The 26,648-nt window shown below is 40.1% G+C and overlaps 3 protein-coding genes across 3 annotated transcripts; 1 reads left to right on the forward strand and 2 right to left on the reverse strand.

The window, feature by feature from the left end:
- The first annotated feature begins 2,204 nt into the window (after positions 1-2,204).
- Positions 2,205-23,650, forward strand: LOC114243411 (uncharacterized). The gene is made up of 3 exons (XM_089732335.1): positions 2,205-17,076; positions 22,233-22,413; positions 23,315-23,650. Exon 1 carries the CDS (start codon positions 3,230-3,232, stop codon positions 3,515-3,517), a length of 288 nt encoding a protein of 95 aa, XP_089588461.1. The 5' UTR covers positions 2,205-3,229; the 3' UTR covers positions 3,518-17,076; positions 22,233-22,413; positions 23,315-23,650.
- On the reverse strand, positions 7,974-8,812 carry LOC149503560 (uncharacterized). Its single transcript, XM_089727743.1, has 2 exons — positions 8,758-8,812; positions 7,974-8,548 (listed from the first exon to the last, which is right to left on the reverse strand). The coding sequence occupies exons 1-2, from the start codon at positions 8,810-8,812 to the stop codon at positions 7,974-7,976; spliced, it is 630 nt and encodes a 209-aa protein (XP_089583869.1).
- Positions 10,181-25,583, reverse strand: LOC114251769 (uncharacterized). The gene is made up of 4 exons (XM_089727890.1): positions 25,248-25,583; positions 25,054-25,173; positions 23,731-24,009; positions 10,181-10,341 (listed from the first exon to the last, which is right to left on the reverse strand). Exons 1-4 carry the CDS (start codon positions 25,453-25,455, stop codon positions 10,181-10,183), a joined length of 768 nt encoding a protein of 255 aa, XP_089584016.1. The 5' UTR covers positions 25,456-25,583.
- Between the last annotated feature and the right edge of the window lie 1,065 nt (positions 25,584-26,648).

Below are 26,648 nucleotides of genomic sequence, written 5' to 3' on the forward strand. Positions count from 1 at the left end.
TCGTGCCGCGTTTATTCTCGGTAAACTCTACCCCATGATCTGTACGCGGAGTAAAATGTCTCTTCGGAACAAGGTGACACTTTACAAAACTTGCATAAGGCCCGTCATGACTTACGCGAGTGTAGTGTTCGCTCACGCGGCCCGCACACACATAGACACCCTCCAATCCCTACAATCCCGCTTTTGCAGGTTAGCTGTCGGGGCTCCGTGGTTCGTGAAAAACGTTGACCTACACGACGACCTGGGCCTCGAATCAATTCTGAAATACATGAAGTCAGCGTCGGAACGGTACTTCGATAAGGCTATGTATGCGTCATGATAATCGCCTTATCGTGGCCGCCGCTGATTACTCCCGGAATCCTGATCATGCAGGAGCCAGTCACCATCCAACTTTTGCATTAGACGCCTTCAGCTCTAATACTAGGAGCAGGCTTAGGGACCCCGGTAACCGTACTCGTCGAACTCGACAAAGAGGTCGACGTGCAACCTAACCCATGCATCAGCTCGCTGAGTTTCTAGCCGGATCTTCTCAGCGGGTCGCGATTCCGATCCGGTAGTAGATTCATTCGCGAAGCAGCTGCTCTTGAGCTGTTAGGTCTCCTTCGGAGCCGCTCGGGCAGTTGTTAGCAAATCCCACCCCTCCTGGCTGAGCCTTTGCTCGCCCACCTGTCCTGGTGAAACTGGAAAGGCCTTCAGGCCACCAGTAATTATTCAAACATAAAAAAAAAGCAATAAAATACTCATTATTTATGGAGGTCCACGCATCTGTGGTTAGACATACACCCGAAGCGGTGGCTACTTCTACTTACCTTCGCTTTTTCCAGTTCGTTTCGGTAAAGCTTATGTAATAGGTCCTCCGAAATTGTTTTTCTTGTTGGCAAGAAAAATCTAGAATATCTAGGGTACAGCATTATTAGTAATTATTTAAACTCGCGCTCATCAACAATAGAAAATGGGTGGTAGGTTTTTGCAATCATTTTTAATAATTGCTCGTGAACTATTTCAGCCCGACGAGGTCCAATTGGTTTCATACTCTGTACAAATTATGTGATAGACTGTTGGTCGGGAATAAGAGTAGGGCATACTATCACTATTATTTACTATATACAATCCTTTTAACTATTATAATAGTCTGTAATTTTATATTACAGATTAAACAGCAATCTCTATTAATCTATTACTTATAATGCATCGAACCAAAGTGATGGGACAGATTTAAATTGTTGATAGATTATGATAGGATGATCTGGATCATTGATGTTTTAGTTTTATTATTAGTAATAAATAATAAATAAATTCATTCTAAATTATCCAATGTTTATTAAAAATAAATAAAATGTGTATAAAAAAATTATGTAAGTATATTTTACTGATTTATAAAATGAATCCGCCTAGTGAAAATTCGCCTTACAGAATTCTTAGGACCTGTCTTCCTTGATAAGTAAAGTTGTCTTATATCTATGTATTTTTCCGCGTCACTGTGTTAAATCAATAACATGATTACAATTTTCGTGATAAAATTGGTGATTTATTATATCAGGAAAAATACTTTCACCAACAAAACTACTCAATGTTTGTGTTACAAAAGGTTTTTTTATCTTTATATAATATTTTACAACCTTGAGTTGAATTTATTGAGCTTCGTATGCCTTGCTCAGATCGTCTAAAAATTTTAGTAACCATACTGGAAGCGAACAGCAATCCTCTCGTATTTCTTGCATATATCAAGTTGTTTTTTTGTTTATCCAAGGATATTAAGACCTTAACGCATGTATTACATTCCAGTTTGTTTATTAATTAATGAACAACAGCGCCAGCATTGTTTATCAAATCATTATATAAAAATTTTACACTTTCGATACATAGTCCTAAAAATCCGTTAAATCTTGGTGTGTCAATCAATTTTGTCTGTGTATTTTTGTGATTAGTTTTCAAATTCATCAACAGAATTTTGTATGTATCAAGTTGTGTTAAAATACCTTGCGCGTTTTCATCATTTAATGCCCTTTACATTGTACTTTTATTATGTTGACGTTTTTCAAATAAACCAGATTTCAGCTTATACTGGGGCCGAAATGTAAAAATTAATAATATCAAAGCACCCGTTGATGTATTTTTGAAATATCCCTTTCATTCATCATGTAAATTACAATAGTTGTCATTGTCTAAATCTGCACGTGTATTGATAGTGTTGTGATTCATAAGTCGACATTTATTTGTTTTTTTTTTCTGTTGAAGCCACAAACATTTAAAGCTTTACTATTAAATATTACATGATAAAAGTTTCCTGAATGGCCCGAAAGAAAAAAAAAATGGATCGATGTAACTCGTCGAGGGGACGAATGGTGTCCCACCTAATATAGTGTTATGTGCTCAAGACACTTTATGCGGAATTTACATTAAGAAATTAGTTTCATGTATGTTGAACTCAGTTTCACAAAAGTAGTTTCGATATATGTGAAAGTACTTTCGTCTTGAGTGTCGCTAAATTCACTGAATAGCAGTAACCACTGCGACTTCAGTATCAAAGCTATATTTTGCTATATTCAATATAGCTAAAGAAATGCTTATATACTTAGTCTGGCCATAAATACTGTTACAAAGGAAAAAATAAAATTTCTATTGCAAATAACATTTATTACTTTTACAGTGTGTTAGTTTAATACATAAATATAAAACAATTTAAAGTATAAAAAGCTTATTCGAAGTGGTCTCCATTGGCTGCAATACAGTCCTTTAAACGTTGAGGCCAGTTATTAATAGAAACACGCACTCTTGTCATGGGAAAAATTTTCACTGCCAATCGTACGGATTGTTTTAGGGACTCCAAATTATCATGGCGTTTAGAACAAGCCGTACTCTCTAAAACTGACCATATATCATAATCCAGCGGATTAAGATCGGGACTAGACGACGGCCAGTCTTCAGCTCTGATGAAGTCCGAAACGTTCGTTTCCAACCAAGACTGCGTAGACAGCGCTTTATGACCTGGCGCCGAGTCTTGCTGGAAGGACCATTCTTGATTATTGAACATGGGGCTTCACAGCCTTCTCAAGAATGGTATCTTGATATACTTGTGCCGATGTTTTGATACCTTTTTCACAAAAGTATGACTCAGTCACTCCTTCATAGCTAATACCCCACCAAACCATCACTGAAGTCGGATAGTGCCCACGTTGCACTCTTTCGACTAATTGGGTATATATTATACACATATATATATATATATATGGGCATCAAAATCAGACTGTCTACTGTATGTCTGAAGCGGATCCTCGAATATTTTGGTCACATTGCGAGGAAAGACGGCGATAACCTGGAAAAACTTATGATCACAGGGAAAGTTGAAGGCAACAGATCTAGAGGCCGCAGCCATACTCGTTGGTCCGATCAGATCCGCACCGCTTTGGACAGTACAGTGTACAGCGCGCTGCATGACGCCGTGGACAGGGGAAAGTGGAAAAAGATCCTAAGATTGAAGCTCATGGGTGATGGTGGTCACGACCCTCAGACATGAGGAGCACGACTCGAGGAGAAGGAAGTATAACCATAAAAAAGATTAGCAAGAAAAAAAAGACGTTAGTGGATTAGAGGATAGTTAACAACAAGGCATTTAGGTGCAATGAAGTTAGTCTCTGAATTAACAGATGAATATCCTGAGAGCTATAAAAACTATTTTCGAAGGAGTGAAGATAATTTTAATATTTTACTGACAAGAGTATCCAACAAAATATCTAAACAAGACACGATACCTATGTCGAGAAGCGTTACCAGCAAAACTTAAACCTCTAATTACGCTGCGCTTTTTAGCATCTGGAAATAGTTTTAAGTCTTTAACATACGAATTCAGGGTGCCATCATGTAGTATATCGAAATTTGTGCCTGAGAGCCTGGATGCAGTCTACGAAGAATTAAAAAACTTAATTGAGGTAAACAAATTATTTTTATTTTTATTTGGTAGTAGTAGCTACAAATAATCAACGACTTAGGGTATTTAATATAAAAATTAATATTGTCATAACTCAATTCGGATTTCGGCACAGAAGTATCATGAATGCTTGCTGCTACTACAGCCCGTGCGAGTACGTCTTAGTCCTCATCATAAAAATACTCGTTGTCTATTAGTACACCTGTTATCACTGGTGGAAGCCAAGGTATTCGATTCCGAGGATAAAGCTGAAAGGCGAACTTGTTGAATTGATGTCTGTCGTTTTGCTATTTTGATTCGTTGCTTTCGGACTGTTGACAAAATCATTTCCTCTGTTTCCGGAGCTATTTCAAGAGGAAGTTGCCGTACTTGTTGAGCTATAGTTTGTCCAAAAAGATAAAATTCATCATTAATAGCATTTGAAAAGTGCTGCGTTTAAACTTTTTCTAATGCATCTACTGCATGCAGTAGGGGATCTTTTATTTTTCTTTGGCATGTATTTAACGCGGCGACAAACTAATCTCGTTTAGGATTTTAAAAATAATTAAAACGGGTAGCAAAAATAATGGGTTAGGCAGCTACAGTAAAATAGCATTTTAAGTATAAAGTAGCAACTTTATATTGTATTCTATTCGCTATATTCGCTTTATTTAAATTTAAATTGGCAGTGATTTTTTGGTGAAGCAACTGAATTTATTGTTAGGCGACAACTTGGCGGCGAATATAAAGTAGAGAATAGGCCTTTATATATTATACAATGAGATTTTTTATAAAATTAACTGAGATGAGAATAAAATATGCACATAGTTATAAAAAACATACTCTTTGCGACATTTTATAAGGTCTAAATAATGCAAATTGCGGCATGCAAAAAATATTATTGGTCTATACTATTATTAAATCTCTGAAACATGGAAGAGTTACTGTCAATCGTTATTCCTGGATCCACAGTCACGGCAATTTACAAGTACAGACCCAAACGACGAGGACTTGGAGCCAAGCATTCTCCTGTCTGAAGTTAGGGCTGCTATAAAACACCTCAAAAACAGGAAAGCGACTGGTAGAGATGCAATTCCTATTGAAACAATAAAAGCCTTAGGAGAACGCGGTGACCACATATTTCATAAGATATGCAACAGGATATGGCGGACGGGAGTTTGGCCGTCGGAATGGACACATACCGTGTTTACTACCCTGCATAAAAAGGGCTCTACGAAGAAATGTAACAACTATCGTCTAATTGCTCTTACATCACATTCTAGCAAAATTATGTTACATATTCTGAATGAGCGATTAAAAACCTATCTGTCCAAAGAGATTGCTCTGGAACAGGCCGGTTTCGTGAGGGGGAAAGGCGCTCGGGAACTTTTTCGCCTCGGGACTAGGGAATTTTCATCGTACGTCAGATAATTGAGAAAGCAAGAGAATTCAACAGGCCGACATACATTTGTTTTGTTGACTTCTCCAAAGCGTTTGACTCGGTGAAATGGCCTGTTTTGTGGAAGACCTTACTGGATCTGAGGACACCGACACATCTTGTGCACCTACTGAGACGCTTATATGAGAATGGTACGGCCTCGGTGCGCGCGGATGACGTTCTCTCTGGTAACTTCCATCCAAGTGCTGGGATTCGCCAAGGTTGCATTGTATCGCCGCTCTTATTCAATGCGTACACAGAGATCATAATGCGCATCACTTTGGAGAACTGGACAGATGGTGTAGCAATTGGGGGGTATAGGATTGCAAACTTGCGATACGCGGATGATACTACTTTGTTTGCAACTGATGCGCAATGCTTGGGGGAGTTACTGTCGAGGATGGAACGTGTGAGCCTTGAGTTTGGATTAAAGATTAACCGCAGTAAGACCAAGGTGATGATTGTTGATCGCGCTATGAATAACTCGCCGGACGTGACTCAAATAGCGGGTTGCGACGTGGTCCAGTCCTACATATACCTTGGGGCGTTAATCTCAAATAATGGCGGATGCATGGACGAAATCAGAAGGCGCATGGCTGTCACGAGGTCGGCGATGGATGGGCTGAGGAAAGTATGGAGAAATAGAAACATAACCAAAACCACATAGATCAGGCTCGTTAGAACACTAATATTCTCTATATTTCTATACGCTGCTGAGACGTGGACCGTGCGAGACGTGGAAAGGAAGAAAATAGACGCTCTGGAAATGTGGTGCTGGAGAAGAATGCTTGGAGTTTCGTGGACCGACTTCCGTACAAATGTCTCGATACTTCAGGAACTCGGCATCAAGCAGCGTCTATCTGGTATAGTACAGTCTCGAATGGTGAATTTCTTCGGACACGTTTCGCGACGAGATAGCCGGTCCATAGAACGCCTCGTTGTACAGGGAAGCGTTGATGGTACAAGACCGCGCGGGAGGCCACCAATGCGGTGGACCGACCAAATTAATACTGCAGTGGGAGGTCCCCTAAATGAGTGCAGTAGAATGGCCTCGAGCAGGGAGAGATGGCGCGACATCGTGAGAGGCATAAAGTCTGCTCCTTCCAACACTACATGACGATCACGACCACTCTGTCAAGAGTGACACGACTTAGAAGAAGAAGAAGAAGACTATTATTATTATTATTATTTTTTTATTGGTAAACAGTAAAAGGCACAAAAGTAGAACAATTATCTTTATTTATTTATGAAACATTATAAATGAAAGAAGCTATATCAAGGTAGATAAAAAGTACTACAACTAACAAAAAAAGCTATTGCAATATTAGTGCAGGCTTTGATTTAGTCGAGCAACGCGCCGCCCTCGTCGCGGTCATAGGTGAGGACCTCTCGCTGCCGCACGTCGTGGCTACGATGCTCGGCAGCGACGCGTCCCGGAAGACGATGCTCGACTTTTGCGAGTCCACCATCTCGCAGAAGGAGGCGGCGGAGCGAGAGAGGGAGAGCTCTTCCCTTTCCGCACCGATCCGTCGCCGTCGAGCCGGGGGCCGGAGGCGGGAATACGCCCGTACGTCCCGGCCCCTGTAGGTAGCGGCCTCCCCCCGGTGAAAGTCAAGGGGCGACCTGAGGGGGTGAGGCCGCGCGGCGCGCTACCAGCACTCTAGCGCGCTGCCGTGGAGTGAATAGAGCGACCGGTCGACGGTGTATCGCGTCCCGACCCGGCAGGCTGGTTCTGGTCCAGCGGGGTATTCCGGGACACCAGCGGCACCGTCTGGGCGGCCCGACGGGCTGCCGTACCGAGACGGCCGACGTTTCAGAGCCTTCGATTCGCCTCGAAGGCTCCGTCGGCTGGGCGTCCTTGGGGTGAGTCGCGCCGTCTGGTTGTAGTGTTGACCGCGGTAGCCCCCCTACCTCATCCGGGTTCATATCTCGGAGGGGATCGGACGTCGGGCGTAAGAGTGCAGGGGAGTCGTTTAGTGGGTGGGTCCTAAAATCCTTGGGCCCGCGGTCTGCTCACAACACCATGCAGATCGTTGAGTCTCACATACCCCGCGCGCCCCTTTTGCGCGGGGACCTCGTAGGAGGTTCGGCCCTCTACCCGAAAAAAAAAAAAAAGGCTTTGATTTAGTAGTCTCACATACCCCGCGCGCCCCTTTTGCGCGGGGACCTCGTAGGAGGTTCGGCCTTCTACCCGAAAAAAAAAAAAAAAAGGCTTTGATTTAGTAGGGCGCCCACGTTTTCTTTTGAGTCCAATCGGAATCAGTTTTCCCTCTAAAGGTGGAGTGGTTAGTTTTAGCCGTATGGTTAGACCCAATATATGTTTACAGATGTATATTTTAAAGAATTGAGGACAAGTACATGTGCCTTGCTTCCATCCTGCATTAGGTAATTCGGTTTTCCAAAATGCGAAGTTTTTTCTTTGAACTCATCAAATGTATGCCATGATTCATGATTTGTCATGCCCGTAGCCTTAACTTCTTCATTAGGTACTAAATATACTTTTTTATTACAATCAGATATTAAAGTCTTTACTTTAACATTCTGTTTTGCCCAACAATATCCTTCTGTCCATTCTTTTAATTCAATATTATGAGTTTCTGGGAATGAATTTTCATTGATATCATTAGACTACTGTGTAACCATCTCACTTGCCACAGTAAGGAATCGTGATAAGGGAAAGCGTTCCCGCATCGTGTTATGATCTTTGATTGATTTGTTGAAAGCTTCCAAAGCATTGTTAGTAGTCGGTGAAGGAGCTGCCGCTGCTCCTAAGAACCAGTTAGGATTTTTGATCAGCCATTCTTGTTCGAAATATTTTATAAATGAAGTCTTTGAAGCATGTTTCACAATAAAAGCTTGTGATGCAGCATTGAAAATTTCCTGTGACGATGCGTCATGTAAAGCATATATATCCTGCAGAATGTCTTTTCTGTTTTTTTTATCCACCGTTTGCTCGACTTTTTTCTTAATATTTTTTATGGCGTGCGCCCAACACATGCGTACCGTGGTATCAAAACCAAATACTTCCAAGAAAGCATTTTTAATTGCTGGAGCTGTATCACTCACTAGTACTTTTGGTTTGAAATCGAGGTCAAACAAACAGTCAATCTTCTCCTTTAAACCCCTAAAAACCATTTCAAAGTCTTCTTGCTTCTCATTTGTTGAAACTGCTAAACAAAGCGGATAGAATTTCCGGTTTCTTTCTTTCACCGGTTGAATAAACTATACGGAGTTCGATTCCCCGCTAATGAATAAAATACTATTAAATGAATTTTTAACAAGAATGGATTCGTGCTTTTTAATCCATCGTGTAATTATGTTTATTATTTAGATGTATTCAGTTATTTAAGATCTATTCAGATCAGTTCAGTAAAAAAATATTTAATAAAAAAATTGGTATGAAACAGCTTACCGATCTTAATCCTCCGTGGCCTTATAAGATGCGGCTCAAATTGTGCCCCATTCATTTTGAGGCAGATTTGAGCTCGGCGTTGCGTCTCCTTATAAAAATAAAAAATAAAAAATAAAATTCATTTAATTCAGACCCTCTTAAGTCCATATGTTGTAAGTTGAATAATACTTAGAACTATGTTAGTAAAATTAAAATTAAAATTAAAATTAGCAATTAAAACATTTAAACATTTAATTCATAAATCTGCGCTGCTTTGAGGCACCTGGTATATGGGTATGTATATGAACCCAGTGTCTCAAAACAGCACATTGGGGTTTATTACCTATAACCATCAGGATATTATTAGTACTCGCACGAACCCCACGCATCAGTGAGGCCGTTCGTTTGCGGATGATTGATGAAAAATCATCCACGTGAGCATCCGCAAACATACCTGATGCGCTACAGTACCGCGGGAGCCCCAACAACATCCTGAAAGCATTATTATATTGCACGCGGAGAGCATTGTATGCCCGCCGCGCATATCGAACCCACAGGGTACAGGTATATAAGGACTGGCAAAACGCCTTGAACAAGGTTACCTTAACCTGTGCGGTACAACGGTAGAACCTGCGGGTCAGCATACTGCAGCGGACAGCCAACGCTCTCCGTTCCCTTTCAATATCTGCATCATCTTTAAGGTGCTCAGTTACAATATGGCCAAGGTATTTGAACTCAGTAACCCTCTTCAGTGGAGTACCTCCGAGCGTCACTGGTGGCACATAACTCGGTTTTGTCTTTGCTGCCTTAAAGACGAGCAGTTCACTTTTTTTAACATTATAGCGGAGCCCGTGAGATTCCGCGTACCTCTCACAGATGGACAACAACCGCCGGAGAGCACCGATCGATGGGCTCAACAGCACCATGTCGTCAGCGTAACTGATGCTGTTCACACAGTGACCATCAATCGAGCAGCCGACACGTGCCTCACCGAGTGCCTCGATCAACTCATTAATATACAGGTTGAAAAGCGCCGGTGAGGTTAAGCCCCCCTGCCTCACCCCGCATTCCAACCTGTACTCCTCCGAAAGTGTGTTTGACCATCTTACCTGATTGGTCTGATACTCGTACCAATGGGAGAACAAGTCCACGTAAGGTCCCGGTACGCCCGTCTGCCTCAACTTACCCCACAACAAGTCGTACCTGACTAGGTCGAAAGCCTTCGAAAGATCGAGAAACACTGCATAAACAGGCGTATTCCTCTCCGTATAGTTTCCCACCACATGCTTATGCAGGCAGGGCATCAACGTGGGGTCTTCGACACAGTTCGCACGTAGTTTGTCGAAAACATTCTCGATCCTTTGACGCATTTGGTTAACACTATCACACTTACGATTAAAAACCATTTCTTTCACATACCCTTACAGAAAGAAGTCTAACGGAGTCAGATCGGGTGAGCGAGGTTGCCAAGCGTTTGGCCTAGTCTGCCGATCCAGCGATCATTAAATATCTCGGTGAGGCGCTCACGGACGAACCTTACAACATGTGGAGGTGCACTATCATGCTCAAACCATGTGCGGCGATATTCAGCCAACGATAGGTCGTCTAAAATGTCCACCAAATTGTTCATTTATAAAGTTTAAATATAGCTGTCCGTCAAGTCGCTGTGGCAGAAACACTGGCCCTAGTATGCAATCCTTAAATAAACCTGCCCGTACGTTAACCGACCATCGGGTTTGGTACCCGGTTCGTAGAACAGCGTGCTGCGGGTTCACCTCGGAATACACGTGTGTATTTCTTCGGTTCCACAGCCCGTTTCTGGTAAATGAAACCAGGGACACGTTGTTGCTGGTGTAATAACCAACGGCAGAAAAGTCACCGGCGGTCATGATCGCTAGGTAGGTACCAAACCTTGCTGTGCACTTTTCGGGAGCGGTCTCCTAACACCCAGTATAATTAAAATATTCAGAGCGTGGTTAATAACTTTTCAGTTGTGGGCATTTATAGTATTTATGCATGGGTTCTCTATTACAAGTGTGTTGACTACAGCATCTTTCACCACGTTTATTCTGTAAAGCATATCGTAAACAGAGTTCCATCTTGTGGGACAGTCTTGCTTTAATTTAAATTGTGGAACATTTAACTGGGATTTCATTTCGCGAAGTCTCGATAGAACTGCTGCTTTTAAGATATTCCACAATTGTCTTCACTTTTTTTAATTAACGATCAATGTAATTGAGGCTATCTTGAACTACTAAATTTGTTGCGTGGGCAAACATGGAAAGTGTCGCCATTGTGTTTGTTTCACTGTAGCTACGATGTTAGCTGCATTACCTGTTACGATTGCTGAGATTCTATCATATAATTTCCATTTATTGATCATAAAAGCAGCGAGATTTAAAGCCGTATGTCGGCTATCATAAGGAATGCAACCAATTAAATATGATTGTTACTCTTCATATTTATCATCAATGAAATGAACTGTTATTGCGAAATAGCTTTGGTTGGTCAAAGAGGTCCATCCATCGGTAGTTAAGCAAACCGCTGGTGCTTCATCTAATTTATTTTGAACGTTATTTTTGACTTGACTATACAACTGCCTAATATAATTTTTAGATTATTAAAAAAAAGAACACCTAACCTAAAAGTACATGTTATTATCCGCAACATGCTTCGTCAGATTACAGAAATAAAGTTATCAGCAACATGCTTCGTCAAAATCGTCGATCGTCGTTTTTAGATATAGTTATTCTTAAAGGAGTATCATAGTTAGGATTAAGAATAAGCACAATTTTTTTAAATTCTGGATTTTCTACAATATTAAATGTCAAATAAGCTTTAACAAGTAAGCTCATTTTTATATTTATGTGCGCTATAACATGGTGCGGGTGACGGATTCCGTAACGTTTCATTTCACTCTTGAAAGATGCCGCGGTTGACATTATGACTTTTTAACGTAACGCCATAGATGTATTTTGTGATGGGATGTACTACTACGATGGATAGTCGATTTTTTTAAGTTATACTTCTTTAGGCGCGTTTTTCGGGCTCCTCGGTGCATGGATGAGGTTTATCTGGCAGCAGATGTTTTCCGTGGATATATTGGCAATAAGACATTGAGTTCTCGAATATGCTATTATCACTATAACGCCCGTAGCTAACGACATCAATGATGGTGAATTGCAACATGGTAACATTGGTCGACTATAGCAAGAAGAACTACAGAAAAAACTTCTTGTTGCAAAAATATTCTGATCCACTATTTTTTTTATTGCCCTTGTGTAGGCAGACGAGCATACGGCCCACCTGATGGTGAGTGGTTACCGTCGCCCATGGCTTCAGCAATGCCAGAGGCAGAAACAAGTCGCTGCCTACCGTTTAATACTCTCCACAAGCCTCGTTTGAAGAAGGACATGTCATAGCGCTCGGGAAACACTGTGGAGGGGAGCTCATTCCATAGCCGGATGGTACGTGGCAAAAAAGACCTCTGGAAACGCACTGTGGATGACCGCAGTGGCTCCAGGTAGTATGGATGAACTCTACTCCGGTGACGGGCGGTGCCGGTATCATCTCGAACAATTCCTCAGAGCACTCCCCATGGAACATACGGTACAAAATACAGAGGGAACCGAAGTCCCTCCGCAGACCCAGAGGTTCCAAACGATCCGTGAGAATGGGATTATCGACAATCCGAACGGCCCTCCTCTGTATGGAGTCATGGAAGAAGCTGGTATTTGGGAGTCCCGACCCAGAAATGCGAGCAGTACTCCACGCGAGGCCGGACTTGTGCTTTATAAAGCAAAAGCCTTTGTCCAGGCGTGAAGTACCGCTTCGCTCTGTTGAGGACTCCCAGCATTATGGACGTCAACTTGCCTTTGCTTTCCAGATGACTCCGAAACTGGACATCGCTCGAAATGTCGACCCCAAGTATCCCAATACTCTCGAAAGGTTTCAGGGATACTCCTTGGAATTGCGGCGCTATAACAAATGGGTCCTTCTTCGCAGTGAACGCGCAAACTTGTGTCTTTAACGGGTTGAATTGAACCAAGATCAATTCACCCCATTCGGAGACTCGCCCCAGAGAGTTCTCCACTTCAGACACAAGTTTTGATCGTCTCTCTTGTACCACACTCCGAGAGAGACTGATGGCCGATATATCGCGCATTCCCCGTGCTGTCATCCGCATAGCAATGCATGCCATCAATAGACAGCATGTCATTGATATACAGGATGAAAAGCGTGGGGGAGAGAACCGAACCTTGTGGAACGCCAGCGTTAATGGTCATAGTATCAGAACAGTCACCATCTACAACGACCGTGATGCTCCGCCCATCCAAAAGCTAGCGATCCACTTGCAGAGACCCTCGGGGATTCCGTAAAATGGTAGCTTCGACAGAAGTGCCCTATACCAGACCCTGTCGAAGGCCTTCGCGATATCAAGGCTAACAGCAAGAGCCTCACCCTTGCTTTCCAAGGCTTCAGCCCACCTGTGAGTAAGGTATACAAAAAGATCGGATCATGACGGAAACCGTACTGTCGGTCACTGATCAGCTGGCGATCTTCAAGATACTTCAGGAGTTGTATATTTATTATTCGCTCCATCACCTTGGAAAGCGAGGAAGTTATCGCGAATAGGCCTATAGCTCGATGGGTCCAACCAGTCACCCTTCTTGGGGATAGGGTGGACGTGCGCGGTCTTCTATGAAGACGGAACCCTGTTAGCGCAATAAGAGAGGCGATACAAACGCGTTAGCGCAGGCGTCAGCTCAGGGGCGCACGTTTTCAGAACAATTGTAGGGACGCCGTCTGGCCCACTCGACTTATGGACGTCCAGATGTCGGAGCTCCCGCCTGACTGCACACTGAAGCAGATCTCCGGCAGGGAGCTATAACACCGGGGGATGTTCGGTGGTGTGACACCCCCGTCGTCCACAGTCGAGTTCGAGGCGAAGAGTTTGACCAGAAGGTCAGCCTTCTCTTTCGCACTATGGGCCAGACTGTCATCGGACTTACGTAGTGGTGGGAGACTAGACCTGCAAAAGTTTCTTCTGCAGCTTTGGCGAGCGACCAAAAAGCACGGCTCCCAGAGGGATAGCTCTTCAGTCGCTCGCCAATTCTAGCAACGTGCTCCGATTTCGCCCTGGCGTTTTTGTAGGACCTGGAAGCGGCTTTATATTTCCGCCTTTCCTCTGAGATGTTAGGATCCCGACGCCTCCTGGCATCATCCCATGCAACGTATGCGAACCGCTTGAGGTGTGCAGCATCCCTGCTGGCATTTTTATACCAGGGTTTGCTGCTACCCCCAACGGGCACTTCAGAGAAGGGGATAAACAATTTCATCCCCTGGAGCATTACGTCTTTAAGACGGTCCGCACAGACGTCAGGATCAGCAGAGGAAAAGCAGAACCTCCCCCATGGGTAGGATGCGTAAAATTCACGCAATCCATTCCAATCTGCTGACAAATACTGCCAAACTCTTCGATACCTGATCGTCGTTCGACGACTAGGACGAGAGAGTGGTGTGGCAGCAAGGATAAGGCAGTGATCAGACGATCCAAGCGGAGCGTCGACCACCACACTGTATCCGGCTGGATCAGTGGGCAGCAGAAGGTCCAACAGAGAAGGCTCGTGCCCCTCAATTTTTGGGACACGGGTGGGCTACGCGCAGCCACAAGAGGGACAAGTCCCGTTGTTCGAGGCCTCGTAGACGGCGACAACAGACATCAGCCCGGACGAATACACACACCCCGGCTTTACGCAGGAAGTTGTGCTCCAATACGTAGCCGGGGTATTCAAGGTACGAAGTATCCTCCGGAGCAGATATTTGCGTCTCCGTCAGAAAAAGGAGGGCAGACTGCGCCGTCTCAAGATGGTGGTGTACGGCGTCGAGGTTGCTATGTAGGCCCCTTACATTGCTGAAATCCACATTAAATGTGGAATAGGGCATCGCCGACAAAACCCTTTTTCTTTTTCGAACTGTCATATTTTTTTTGGAGAGTGGGATTAGGTGGGGTAGGAAGTTCGAGGCGAAATCATGACAACACCTGAATAAAGCGCGGAACACAGTACGTGCTCGACCACGGGTTGCGTGAGAGACTGACGCAGGGCATGGAAGGGCCCCCAGTCCACCCTGCGTGCGATCGCCGGGATCCACTCCGGTCTCCGACTCCGGCACGACGACCGCACGACAGGATTTTACACCGGTTAGCGGGACAGCTTCCCGGGGCGGAGTTTAGTAGTGACACCGGGGTTCAGGTCCCCAACTGACCGGCGGGCGGCGGCGAACACCGTTTCACTGGGTCTCTCTATACCCCCGTCAAACAATCACGTCCCGCGAGCTCACACGCATGTCTGCTCCGCATGTTCCAGGTATCGCCAAGATTCACCCCCAACAAGGAAGAGAAAAGGGAAGGAATAAAACTGGCTCTCCAACCCACACGCCGGAACACAGCTTGGCAATTTGGCGGCGGACTCTAATTGGAGGGTGGTCGCCAGCCAGTCGGACAAGTCCTACCACCGATTATGTATTCGGCTCCCGTTTAGCACCACCCAGGGGTCACTTGTAGGGAATCGCGGGTTAAACCTACGGAAGCGGGAAGCAAACAACCCCCAAACATTATAGTAATGCACATACACATAGGAAATATTGTTAAACTTGAATACAAAATATTATAAGTAACACAGTATATACGAAGAGTATAGAACAATGATCATTCGGTTGATGAGAAATAGAATTGTTTGACCTTGCATTTAAAAACAGAAACAGACTTGCAAACTCGGATGTCAGCCAGCAACGAATTCCATAATCTGACCGCGTGCACAGTAAAGGAGTGAGAATAGAAATTGGATTTGTGGGAAGGGAATAACAAGACAACGATGGTTGGATCTGCAGGGAGCATCAGGAGGACGAATGAAAGATTGTTATATTTTTATAAGAATTATCTTTCGCATTTAATAAGCATAGGTATTTTCTAACTAATTCTATGAATTCGGACATTATTCAGTTAAAACACACATTCACTCGAAGGCTAAAATAAAATTTGTAAAATTTACAATGCTTGACGTCAGAGCGTTTGACAGTATATTACCATATAAACCTGTGTCACTCAATTGTTTTCCATGACCCGGGTCGATCGTGACCCATTTGTATAGTGATCGGGTTAAAAAGATTCAATAATTTCGGTCACAGTTCGTATGTTGTATCTGATCTATTTAATATAAATGACCGAAGGATTGCGCGATCGATCTCGTTCTCACGTTAGAACGAGAATATGGACTATCCGTAAGATTCCGATAAGGACAGGTTTTTTTTCGTAATCCTTATTGCTATAAAAACATAACTATAGTATTATGTTTAAGATTTATTATCATTCAATAGTTTTTTTTTTTATCAAAACGTCACTTTTTGCTTAATATTCTTCGTGCAATATTTCCAAAACGCAACGATATTCGTGAAACACCCGTGACATCACGTGGCTACATTCGGTTCGGAAATATACTTAGGGCCGTAATATCTATCGTAGTTTAAACTAGAGAACACAGTTTATTCTTTCCTTTTCGTTTCTTTTGTAATATCAGTGACAGATCATCGACCCAACACAGTTTAAACTATCAATAAGCTTAATTAAACCTTTCCAGAGGGGGCGTTTCAACCTTCATGGATTAGATAGGTCTCACATTTATGTCATTGTCAATAACATTAAAATATTTTTATTTGGGTGTTTTTGATATTAACTAGTAACATAGAATATTACAATAGTGATTCGGATTCCGATATCGATGATTTCAATTATTTATATATACGTCGGCTCAAATATGACTATTTACCTACTGATCATCAACTAATTACTCTATGATAAGAAATTGATGTTAAACAGTTCCTTTTATTGTAATTGCAATACTTTAAAAACGCGTAAACACGCTCACGTGTTTAAAACGTGTAAACGCGCTCACGTGTACGAAGCTCTATAATAAATACGGCCGTGCTGTCTCGCGCTTAGTCATTCGTGTCCGAGCCATTGCATTGTACAGGTCTCTCTAGAACGTTATTAAGCTCCTCGTAAAATATAAGCAGTTTTAGTGAAGTTCTCGTGAAGTTTTGTTTCGGAAACCCAAATATGAGTCATCGTCAAAGAAAGTAATAACCGTCACACTTTTTCAAAACATTACAGGCGTTTCTCCTCCGTCATGTATTATAGTAGACCGTACGTTATTCGTACAAGAAACAATCAATGGTGTAAGTGGGACGATATAGAATTCATACGGCGTTTTCGTGTTCCCAAAACAGTAGCACAAGCTATTTTATGTGAATTGAAAACCATGTTCGTCGTTCTACTTCACGGTAAACATTATTTTAATTATATCGAAATCGAATACTTAATAAATTCCTTTCCAAATGAATAGGTAAATTACTAAAAAATTATATAACCTGTGTATATGTGTGTGTAAACACAGATTATATAATTTTGTTGTAGATTTCTGTATTTTTTTTTCATCATTTTTTTTTCGCCCACTAGTTGTCGTGCTAAGTGGACGTGTGTAGTTTGCTGCTCGTAGTTTATATTAATGTAATTAAATTGTTTAGTGTTATTAAAGTTTAGAGTTTGTGTCTGTTGTGTGGGGCCTTAGTCTTCAAACTCGGGCCCTCTCGTTTCTGCTTGGGTCTACGGCCATTTAGCTTCGCGGCCATTTTGAAAAGTATCGGATCTCTCGCTTTCGGATTGATGCTTTTGTTGGCTGACTGTGAATTTGGAACAAACTGTGAGTGTGTTGGACTTATTCTTCGTCCTAATTCTTACACAAAAAGTGCGCGGCGTGTAGTGTTCGAACTCTGGAGCCTGCGCGTGGCGATTGTGTGATCCGGTCGACGGACTGCGGTGCAATGACGTACAATAACTAAAATTATGCATCTTACTGCTTATTTATTTGTGCTACTTGCTTGAACATTTTGCATCAATTGCTTATTGAGCTATATTTGGGAAACATTTAACAATGCATTGTGAGGGTTGCACTACAAAATTATGCAAGGAAAAATTTAAGTGCAATAAATGTGCTTCAGAATACTGCTTTGATTGCCTGAATATTGCTCCCGCTTCAAGGAAACAATTAAGCGCTAAGCAAATTGCGTCTTTAAGCTGTCCTTCTTGTCAAAACGTTACGAAACGTAAAACTAACTGCAATACTCCGATCCACAAACGTCCTGATTTGAATAACACTGTCAATGCTTCTTCCTCTTTTACTTCCTACGACTCGACTGCAGTGGATGCTTCCTCGGACATGGAATCGATCAGCGGACAAGTGACCTTGGAGAGCATAGGGCAGCTTCTCGATATGAAACTAGCGCCTGGCTCTTCGTTCATGACTCATTTGCGATCCTCGCTTAGGAAGGATATCACAGAGATGGTGTCTCAGGAGGTTAATCGTGCTGTTGAGGGCTTGAGAGTGGATTTCTCGCAAACGACGGATTTCATGTCTGCTGAGCAGAAAAGTATCCGATCCAAAATTTGTGATAAGGAAAAAGAAATCGAGTTACTCAGACTACAACTTAATAAAACCGGGGAATCTTTACACAGGCTTCAGAATCGAGTTTCTATGGTGGAGAAAATTTCTCGAGACCTCAATATTGAGATTCACGAAGTTCCGGAGAATAATCATGAGAACCTTAATCACTTATTTAAAAAACTTTGTGAGTGTTTGAGTGTCAACATATCTGATGCAGATATCAAATCTTGTCGTCGAGTTGCTAAAATGAATCCTGACTCGAGAAGGCCAAGAAATATACTAATCTCACTGTCATCCCAGCGTCTTCGTGATGAGGTTCTATCTGCGGTTACTAGGTATAACAAGTCTAATTCAAAAGATAAGCTTGGAACCGCTCACGTCGGCTTAACATGCGCGGTTTCAAGGATTTATGTATCTGAGCATCTTTCTCCTGAGGCTAAGGAACTTCATAGCATGGCTAGAAAACTGAGCAAAGAGAAAAATTATAAATTTGTTTGGGTTCGTTTTGGTCAAATTTATATTCGAAAGGACGAGAAATGTCCCGCAGTTCATATTAAAAATATTGAAATTATTAATAAACTGAGAAACGAGTAATTGCAAATAATTGTGCTATTGTATTTAATTTTTTTTTTTTTTTCTTTCTTTAAAAACTTCTGTTATATTGATTATTAAGTATTTAGTTAAGTAGTTATATCTTTATTAATAATTAATTAGTGTATAGCTTTAATATTAACATAATTTTAATTATGCTTTCAATATATTACCAGAATGTAAATAGGATGCGCAGTAAGCTTGTAGACTTTCGTTTGAATCTACTTACCAATAATTACGATGTAGTATGCCTGACGGAAACGAATCTTAATAAGTCAGTGTTTGACGGAGAAGTGTTCGACTCGCGTTATGCTGTCTTTAGGAGAGATCGTGTGGATTCCTCCTCTCATAAAATTGAGGGAGGTGGTGTTTTAATAGCAGTCCAGAAAAAATTTGAGGTTATTCGTCAGGCATCTTGGGATAGTAATATGGAGGATGTCTGGGTAACTCTGTTTATGAAAGGATCTTCGTCGCATCTTAACATATGCGTGTGTTATTTGCCTCCAGATTTAAATTATGATAAGCTGAATGAATTTTATTCTAATTGTCAGAAAATAATCTTGAACGATCATCCTGATGACGACTATTTGTTATTGGGAGATTTTAACCAACCAGATTACATCTCAGCCATGCGTGTTGCTTCTCCCTCAAAACCTAATATTTGTGCCGGAGATCAGCCTTGTACCAGTGGGAAACTCTGCTTACTGGAAGAGTTTATGATTTCTTGTAACTTAATACAGTTTAATTACATACAAAATAATATCGACCGCATTTTAGACTTAGTGCTCTCAAATCTTATTAATGTTAAAGTTGGTGATGTAGAATCAATGAGTAGGTTGGATAAGTATCATCCAGCGATCATAATAAGCTTATCAGCCCAGCCAGTCTCAAGAAGTTTGGCAAAATGCAATAATAAACAATTAAATTTTAACAAATGTGATTACAATAAAATAAAAAATGACCTACGTTTCATGGATTGGAGCATGCTTTTATCATCGTCATCGGATATTAATAAAAATACACAAATATTTTATGATATGTTATTCGAAATAATTGCTCGCCATACACCTTTGACCTCGTATAAATATAATACTTACCCTGTTTGGTTTAGTAAACCTCTAATTAATTGTATAATAGAAAAAAATAAGTATCATAAAATGTACAAAAAATTTGGAAATCCACGTGATTATGATGTGTTTTCAATGTTACGTCATCGTTGCAAAATGTTGACCAAAGAGTGCTATAAAAGATACATTGCAAGTACAGAAGAATCTTTACAGAAGGACACTAATGCATTTTGGAGATTTATTAACAACAGGAAAGGTCACGTTTCTATACCAAACGTGGTTACTTATGCTGGCGACTCCGCTTCTAACGGTCAGTCAATAAGTGAACTGTTTTCACGGTATTTCGGCTCTGTTTTTGTTAATGATCACAATCAGGATGATTTTCTCAATCATAGCTGCACGGAAATCGATAACCATATTTCTTCCATACTAACGCAAGTTTCAATAAGTGAGAGTGACATACAACGGAAAATTAAACAGTTAGATGGAAAGAAGGGTCCGGGCCCCGATAAACTTCCTCCTTCTTTTATTAAGACATGTGGAAAGGAACTTTCTGTTCCGCTTAACATTATTTTTAATAGTTCTCTTAGATCTGGTACTTTTCCAAGTTATTGGAAAACTGCGCACATTATTCCTATACACAAAAGTGGTGATAAATCTTGCTGTGAAAATTATAGACCCATTAGTATATTGTCGTGTTTTGCTAAACTGTTTGAGTCGTTAGTATATGTTTATCTTTACAACCATATGAAACCATTGATCTCTAGCCGGCAGCATGGTTTTGTTAAGAACCGATCTACGATTTCCAATCTCCTGGAGTATAAGCATTACCTGTGTCAAGCTTTTGCCACCAGAGGACAGGTTGATTCTATCTATACGGATTTCTCTAAGGCTTTTGATAAAGTTTGTCATCGATTACTTTGTCGCAAGTTGTTTTCATACGGTGTTCATGGAAATTTGTATCGATGGATTTGTTCGTATCTGGAAAATCGAAGTCAACTGGTGGCATTGAAGGGTTTTGTTTCTGCTCCGGTGCAGGTTAGTTCTGGTGTTCCCCAGGGATCCCACTTAGGACCCCTCCTTTTTATTATTTTTATTAATGATTTGATTGAGAAATTATCTTGCAGTTGTCTTTTGTATGCCGACGATCTAAAGGTCTATAATGTTATCTCCCAGACATCCGATTGTCTCGCCTTACAAAAAGATTTGGACATTGTATCGGAATGGTGCAAGGTCAATCACATGCATTTGAACATAAATAAATGTTCCATAATTACGTTCATTAATAAAAAACATAAAATTATTCATACATACACAATTGAGGGCGAGACACTAAAAAGACTATTCATAGTTAAAGATTTGGGTATCTACTTCGATGAAAAACTTTCATTTAGGGAACACTATGAACAGATTACTTCTAGGGCAAATAAGTTGTTGGGGTTTGTATTGAGATCAACAAAAGATTTTAAGAATCCTCGGAGTGTTTTGTATCTGTACTTCAGTTTAGTGAGAAGTGTATTGGAATACGGCAGTCCAATATGATCCCCTAATTACAGAGTGCACATTAACACTATTGAGCGTGTGCAAATGAAGTGTTTAAGGTTATTAAGTTATCGTATACAACCAGGCCGCTCTGAACATAAATACGAGCAAAGACTATTAAAGTATAACATGCAGTCACTAGAAGATCGACGTACGTGCACTGATCTGATATACTTATATAAGATAATTCACTCTCTGTTGGATTCGCCTGAACTGTTATCTCAGATTTCACTAAACATTAAATTTAGTGCTCGGAGGGTCAACCAAAACAATTTGTTTGCATTGCTAATTTACAAAAACAATATATCTTACTATAATCCCATTACCCGAATGTGTCGTACCTATAACGAACTGGCAAGGTCGTCACCTGAGTTAGATATTTTTACTTGTAGGTTAGTTTCGTTTAGAAAAATGTTCAAGGGCATCCTCCACTTTATTAATAGGTAGGTTAATATAATTGTTTAATGTATTATATTGTGAATTTTTATTTTTTTTTCCTTACATTATTCGTTAGATTAGTTTTTGTTATTGTGTTGTTTTGTCATAATTGTAAGGAACATTGTTATACAAATTCAGCACTATATGTCTTGTTTTGTCGTGCGCACATAACTTATGTTGCAAGTCAGATTTTGTTTCTTTTTATTTGTGTTTTTTTATGTATCTTTAGCTTGTGATGTGTATTGTGAGCCTAATAAAAAAAAATAAAAAAAAATTTCATTGCATGTTTTTAATTGCTTGCTATTATAACTAACTCATTATATTCCAGACAATTATATAACGATTTTTATTATTTCAGGAATAACGCATTATCACCAATGAACCAAGTACTTACATTAAGATTCTATGCAACTGGAAGTATGCAAATAGCAGCTGGAGAATTCAGTGGAGTTCATCAAACTACAGCAGGAAAAACAATTAAAATTTATTTTCCTTTGCGAAAGCGCGGCTAGCGAATAAGAGCGTCTTCGTATGCAATGGTAAGTATTCTGCTACATATATTGGCTTGGGACCTCCGGGTAGGCCAATCAGCTCAGTATTTAGCTTTTCTGGATTGGTTCGCTTTTTGTTAAATTCCTTCGAAGCCTTGATAAAGTTCAATTTGTGGTCGACCCGAATAAATTCCGCAACTATTGTCCTATTAGCACCTGGCTTTCCTGGTAAGCTGCGAAGATCGCGAATGTCTGTGGTGGCGGTGTGTAGGCCTATGGTGATACCAATGCTTGAGACTATTTTGTGTAAATCCAGGTGAGACTCCTTCTCTTTGACTGGTATATTTTGGATCTCAATACAGGCATTTCTGGTACTGAGTTGCTGGTCTTTGAATTTATTCTCCAGGACAGCCATGCTCTCAACCAGTATTTTACGCTCTTGCTCCATGTCTGCGACTTTTCTAGTGATCTCTTCATATTGAGTGTTGATAAATCCCATAGATTTTTCAATTTCCACAAAAGACGTTTCAGTTCTGAATTTTAAGACTTCAACTCAGTGACCTCAGAAACGAGTTTATTTAACAGAGCATTTTGTTGCTTCAGCAGCTTTGTGATATTTTCTTCACGTGTAGTATTCCAATACTCTAACTTTTCTGCGATCTCTTGACATTAATGTTCTCACGGTGGACACGACCAGTCGGGGTTGCCGTATTTGGATCCGAATGGGCCTAGGTTTTTGGGCCTAGTTTTGGTGGTGTTCTTCGAGTGTTAGGCATGTTAATAACTCAATCTGCAGTCAATAAGAGCAAACATCCAAGTTCACATCAAACGGAGAAACTCAGCTAGCAGGGGCCTAAACATTGCTTAAATCATGTAAATTTGGACGGTTTTGATGCATTGGACAATAGCCTACGTGAAAGCTAATGTCAGGAAGTATTTTGTTTGACAGATAAAGCAGAGAAGAGAACCAAACCTACCATTTCTCTATAGTCTTCATGCATTTTTTTATCTACTTTGACATGGACGTTACTCTAGCAAAATAGGTACTCGGGAAGCTGCAATCGCTTACAGTGTTTATATTAAATTTCTTTAATAACACGGGTCAACATGAAATTTGACCTTGATTGCAAAGCATTAAATTTCGGTAGTTTAGGTCGTAATAAGACGGAAAAAAAATATATGGCATGAAAAACTTTGCTTTTGTGCTTAGAAGACTGATTGAACGAAATTTTTAAAAATCTCGGATTTTAATTTTTGATTGAAAATAAAACTATTAAAATAAAAATGTTTATTATTTTTATTAAGTTTTACTATCAAATTAGCTTACAGAAAAGTGGAAAATAACTTAAAAGTGCACACTTTTACTTTTTCTTTTATGTTCATAGCTACTTTCTCTCAATAAACCCCAAATATAGTCGCCCATCATGTTTTCATTGTAATGGCCTTGATAGCGTTGTTCAAAATTCATGATGTCCTGATGGAAACGTTTTCCTTGCTCTTCGGAATAGGCTCCCATATTGTTTTTAAATTTATCCAAATGAGCATGCAACATATGTACTTTTAATGACATCCTGCAGCCCATGGCCTTAAAATTTGTAAGCATATCCTCAACCAACTTTTCGTAGTTTTCAGCTTTATTATTTCCTAAAAATCCAGAAACTACTGCTTTAAAACTGTTCCAACTTGCTTTTTGAGTACGATTCAGCAACGTTGGAAAATTTTCATCGGCGAAAATCTGTCTTATTTGCGGACCAACAAAAACCCCAGCTTTAACCTTTGCTTCCGATAACTTCGGAAAAAAATTTTTTAAGTATCCAAAAGCTTCTGAAGTTTCATCCAGTTTTTTAACAAATTGTTTCATCAACCCTAACTTAATGTGCAAAGGCGGCATTAACACTTTTTCCGCTTCAACAATCGGCTCAAATTTGACGTTCTGTTTTCCGACACACAATTCTGTTCTTACAGGCCATGACCGTTGAATATAGTGTTTAGAATCCGCTCTGCTATCCCACAAGCACAAATAACACGGATACTTTGTATATCCACCCTGTAGCCCCATTAAAAATCCCACCATTTTAAAATCTCCAATCAGCTCCCAGTTATACTCACGATACTTTACAGGATCAAGCAAAATTTTGACACTTTCATAATTTTCTTTAAGATGTACTGAGTGAGCAATTGGAAGAGACGGAAATTTATTTCCGTTGTGCAATAGAATTGCTTTTAAACTTTTTGTAGAGCTGTCAATGAATAAACGCCATTCGCTAGGGACACAGGGTATGCCAATTGCTTCAAACATACCTTTAATGTCATTACAAAAACAAAGTCCATCTTCCTTCGTGAAAAACGTTGCAAACATTTCATGCCTAGTCCGCTGATCCGTGATCTTAACATCATGAAGCAAATTCCACTGTTTTAACCGAGAGCCTAGAAGCTCTGCTTTATTTTTTGGCAAATTTAAATCTCTAATTAGATCGTTAAAATCTTCTGAAGTAATGAGATAGTGTTTTGGTTGTTCAGGTGTAGTCAAAAACTCCTTATCGGAATTACTTTTATAAGAACTAAAAGATGAGCTACTTTTCTGCTATAATTTTTTTGGTGGCTCAGGTACTGGTCGTGTCAGGTCGTGAGCAATTGGAGCAGAAGAAGATTCGAGGTCAGGATATTCAATAGGTTTTGCATTTTTACCTCTACGTCTTTTACTCGGATTCACCATACAAAAGTAGCAGTCAGTAATATGGTCTTTTGGTTCTCGCCAAATCCTTGGTATTGCAAATTTCATAGACCTTTTCTCACCTCGATACCAACCTAAAAATATAAAAATAAAAATTAATATGTCTATTATTTTGGATTCATCGCTTAATTAAATAAAAATTGCTTACCTTCCAAACACCTTTTACAATAACTACAAGCAACATGTGGAGCCCATGGCTTATCTTGATTCCGTACAGGACAGTCAAAATATGCTTCATAGGCTTCACAGAGAACGTGAGATGTCTTTAGTTCATATTTCACGTCTCGAACTTTAATAAATTGACCACATATAAAACAAAATGCATCAGCATCGTATTTGCACTTTCGTGACGACATTTTAAGTTATTCTGGGCTTGTAAATAACACCTGATGGTTGTTTATCACTCGGGTGCCATCTAGCGGCACAGTGTAAACGTTAATACCCCACTCTCACCGCGCGGTCTTTTTAAAAATATTAAAATCAATTAAAATTTATGAAAAAATTGAAAAATGGGTATTATTATTATAACTATCACAAAAGCAAACTTTATACCGAAAAAAAAAGGTATTTTCTTTTCGTTTTTGTGCATAACTAACTGGAAAATAATAGTATAAACTTTAGGACAAAGAACGAAAATTTTTTTGTAGAGTCGTGTAATTTCTCTGAATATTTTTGTTGACGTAATTTAATACCGCTATTTTCCGTCTCGATGTCTAAACCAATACGAGTATAATTAGATACGTTCTCACAAACACTTAAATCAAATTCTTTTTTTCAATTTATTAATAATTTCCTCTAAATACTTTAAATTTTCACCGATAATTATTCTGTCATCTACATAAATTCCTAGGTATTTTTTTTCTCCTTTCATATTTGTTACCAATCTTCTTCTTGCTGCCTCCTCCTACTTGTCAACCAAAGATCATGTGTTATTTTCTTTTAAAGAAGCCATTTCTTCTTTGATATCTTTTAAACAGTTTTCCTTTTCTTTTGAATCAATTGCTTCCTCGAGCGTCAATAAAGAGAACTCTCCATCTTCCATTATAAAACCTTTGTATCTATCTGGTGATCTTCTGTTTCACTGCGGTCTTCTAGTGCTTGTATTTTCTAAAATTTGTTTATTTATTCTCTCAATATTTTCACTGTTAAAAATTCTTCTCTTTCATCCACATCATCACTACTTCATAAAGTCTCCACCAGACTTTCATTTGTTAATTTGCCATGATTTCTTCCATTTTCATTTGTTTCGTTGGCATTTGTTCCGCAGTCATTTGTTTCAATGTCATTTGTTTCACTAAATATATCTGTTTCTTCAATACTTATAATTATTCCTCTTTCTTCTTGGTTTTCATTTCTTCCTCTATTATTTCGTCTTATAACAACACCTTCTCGAACTTCTCTGACTTCATCTTCACGATTATTTTAATTTCTGGTACTTCTGTTAGTGTTCTCCCTTTTATCGCCCCAAAGCCCATTAATTACTTCATTACCTACTAAGTATCTACCGAGAATTCCTTGTTCGTCTTCAAGCCAAATTTCATAACCGTTT

This window comes from Bombyx mandarina, chromosome 01 (genome assembly GCF_030267445.1).
Source record: "Bombyx mandarina strain Sakado chromosome 01, ASM3026744v2".
In the NCBI taxonomy this organism is placed as follows: Eukaryota; Metazoa; Arthropoda; class Insecta; order Lepidoptera; family Bombycidae; genus Bombyx; species Bombyx mandarina.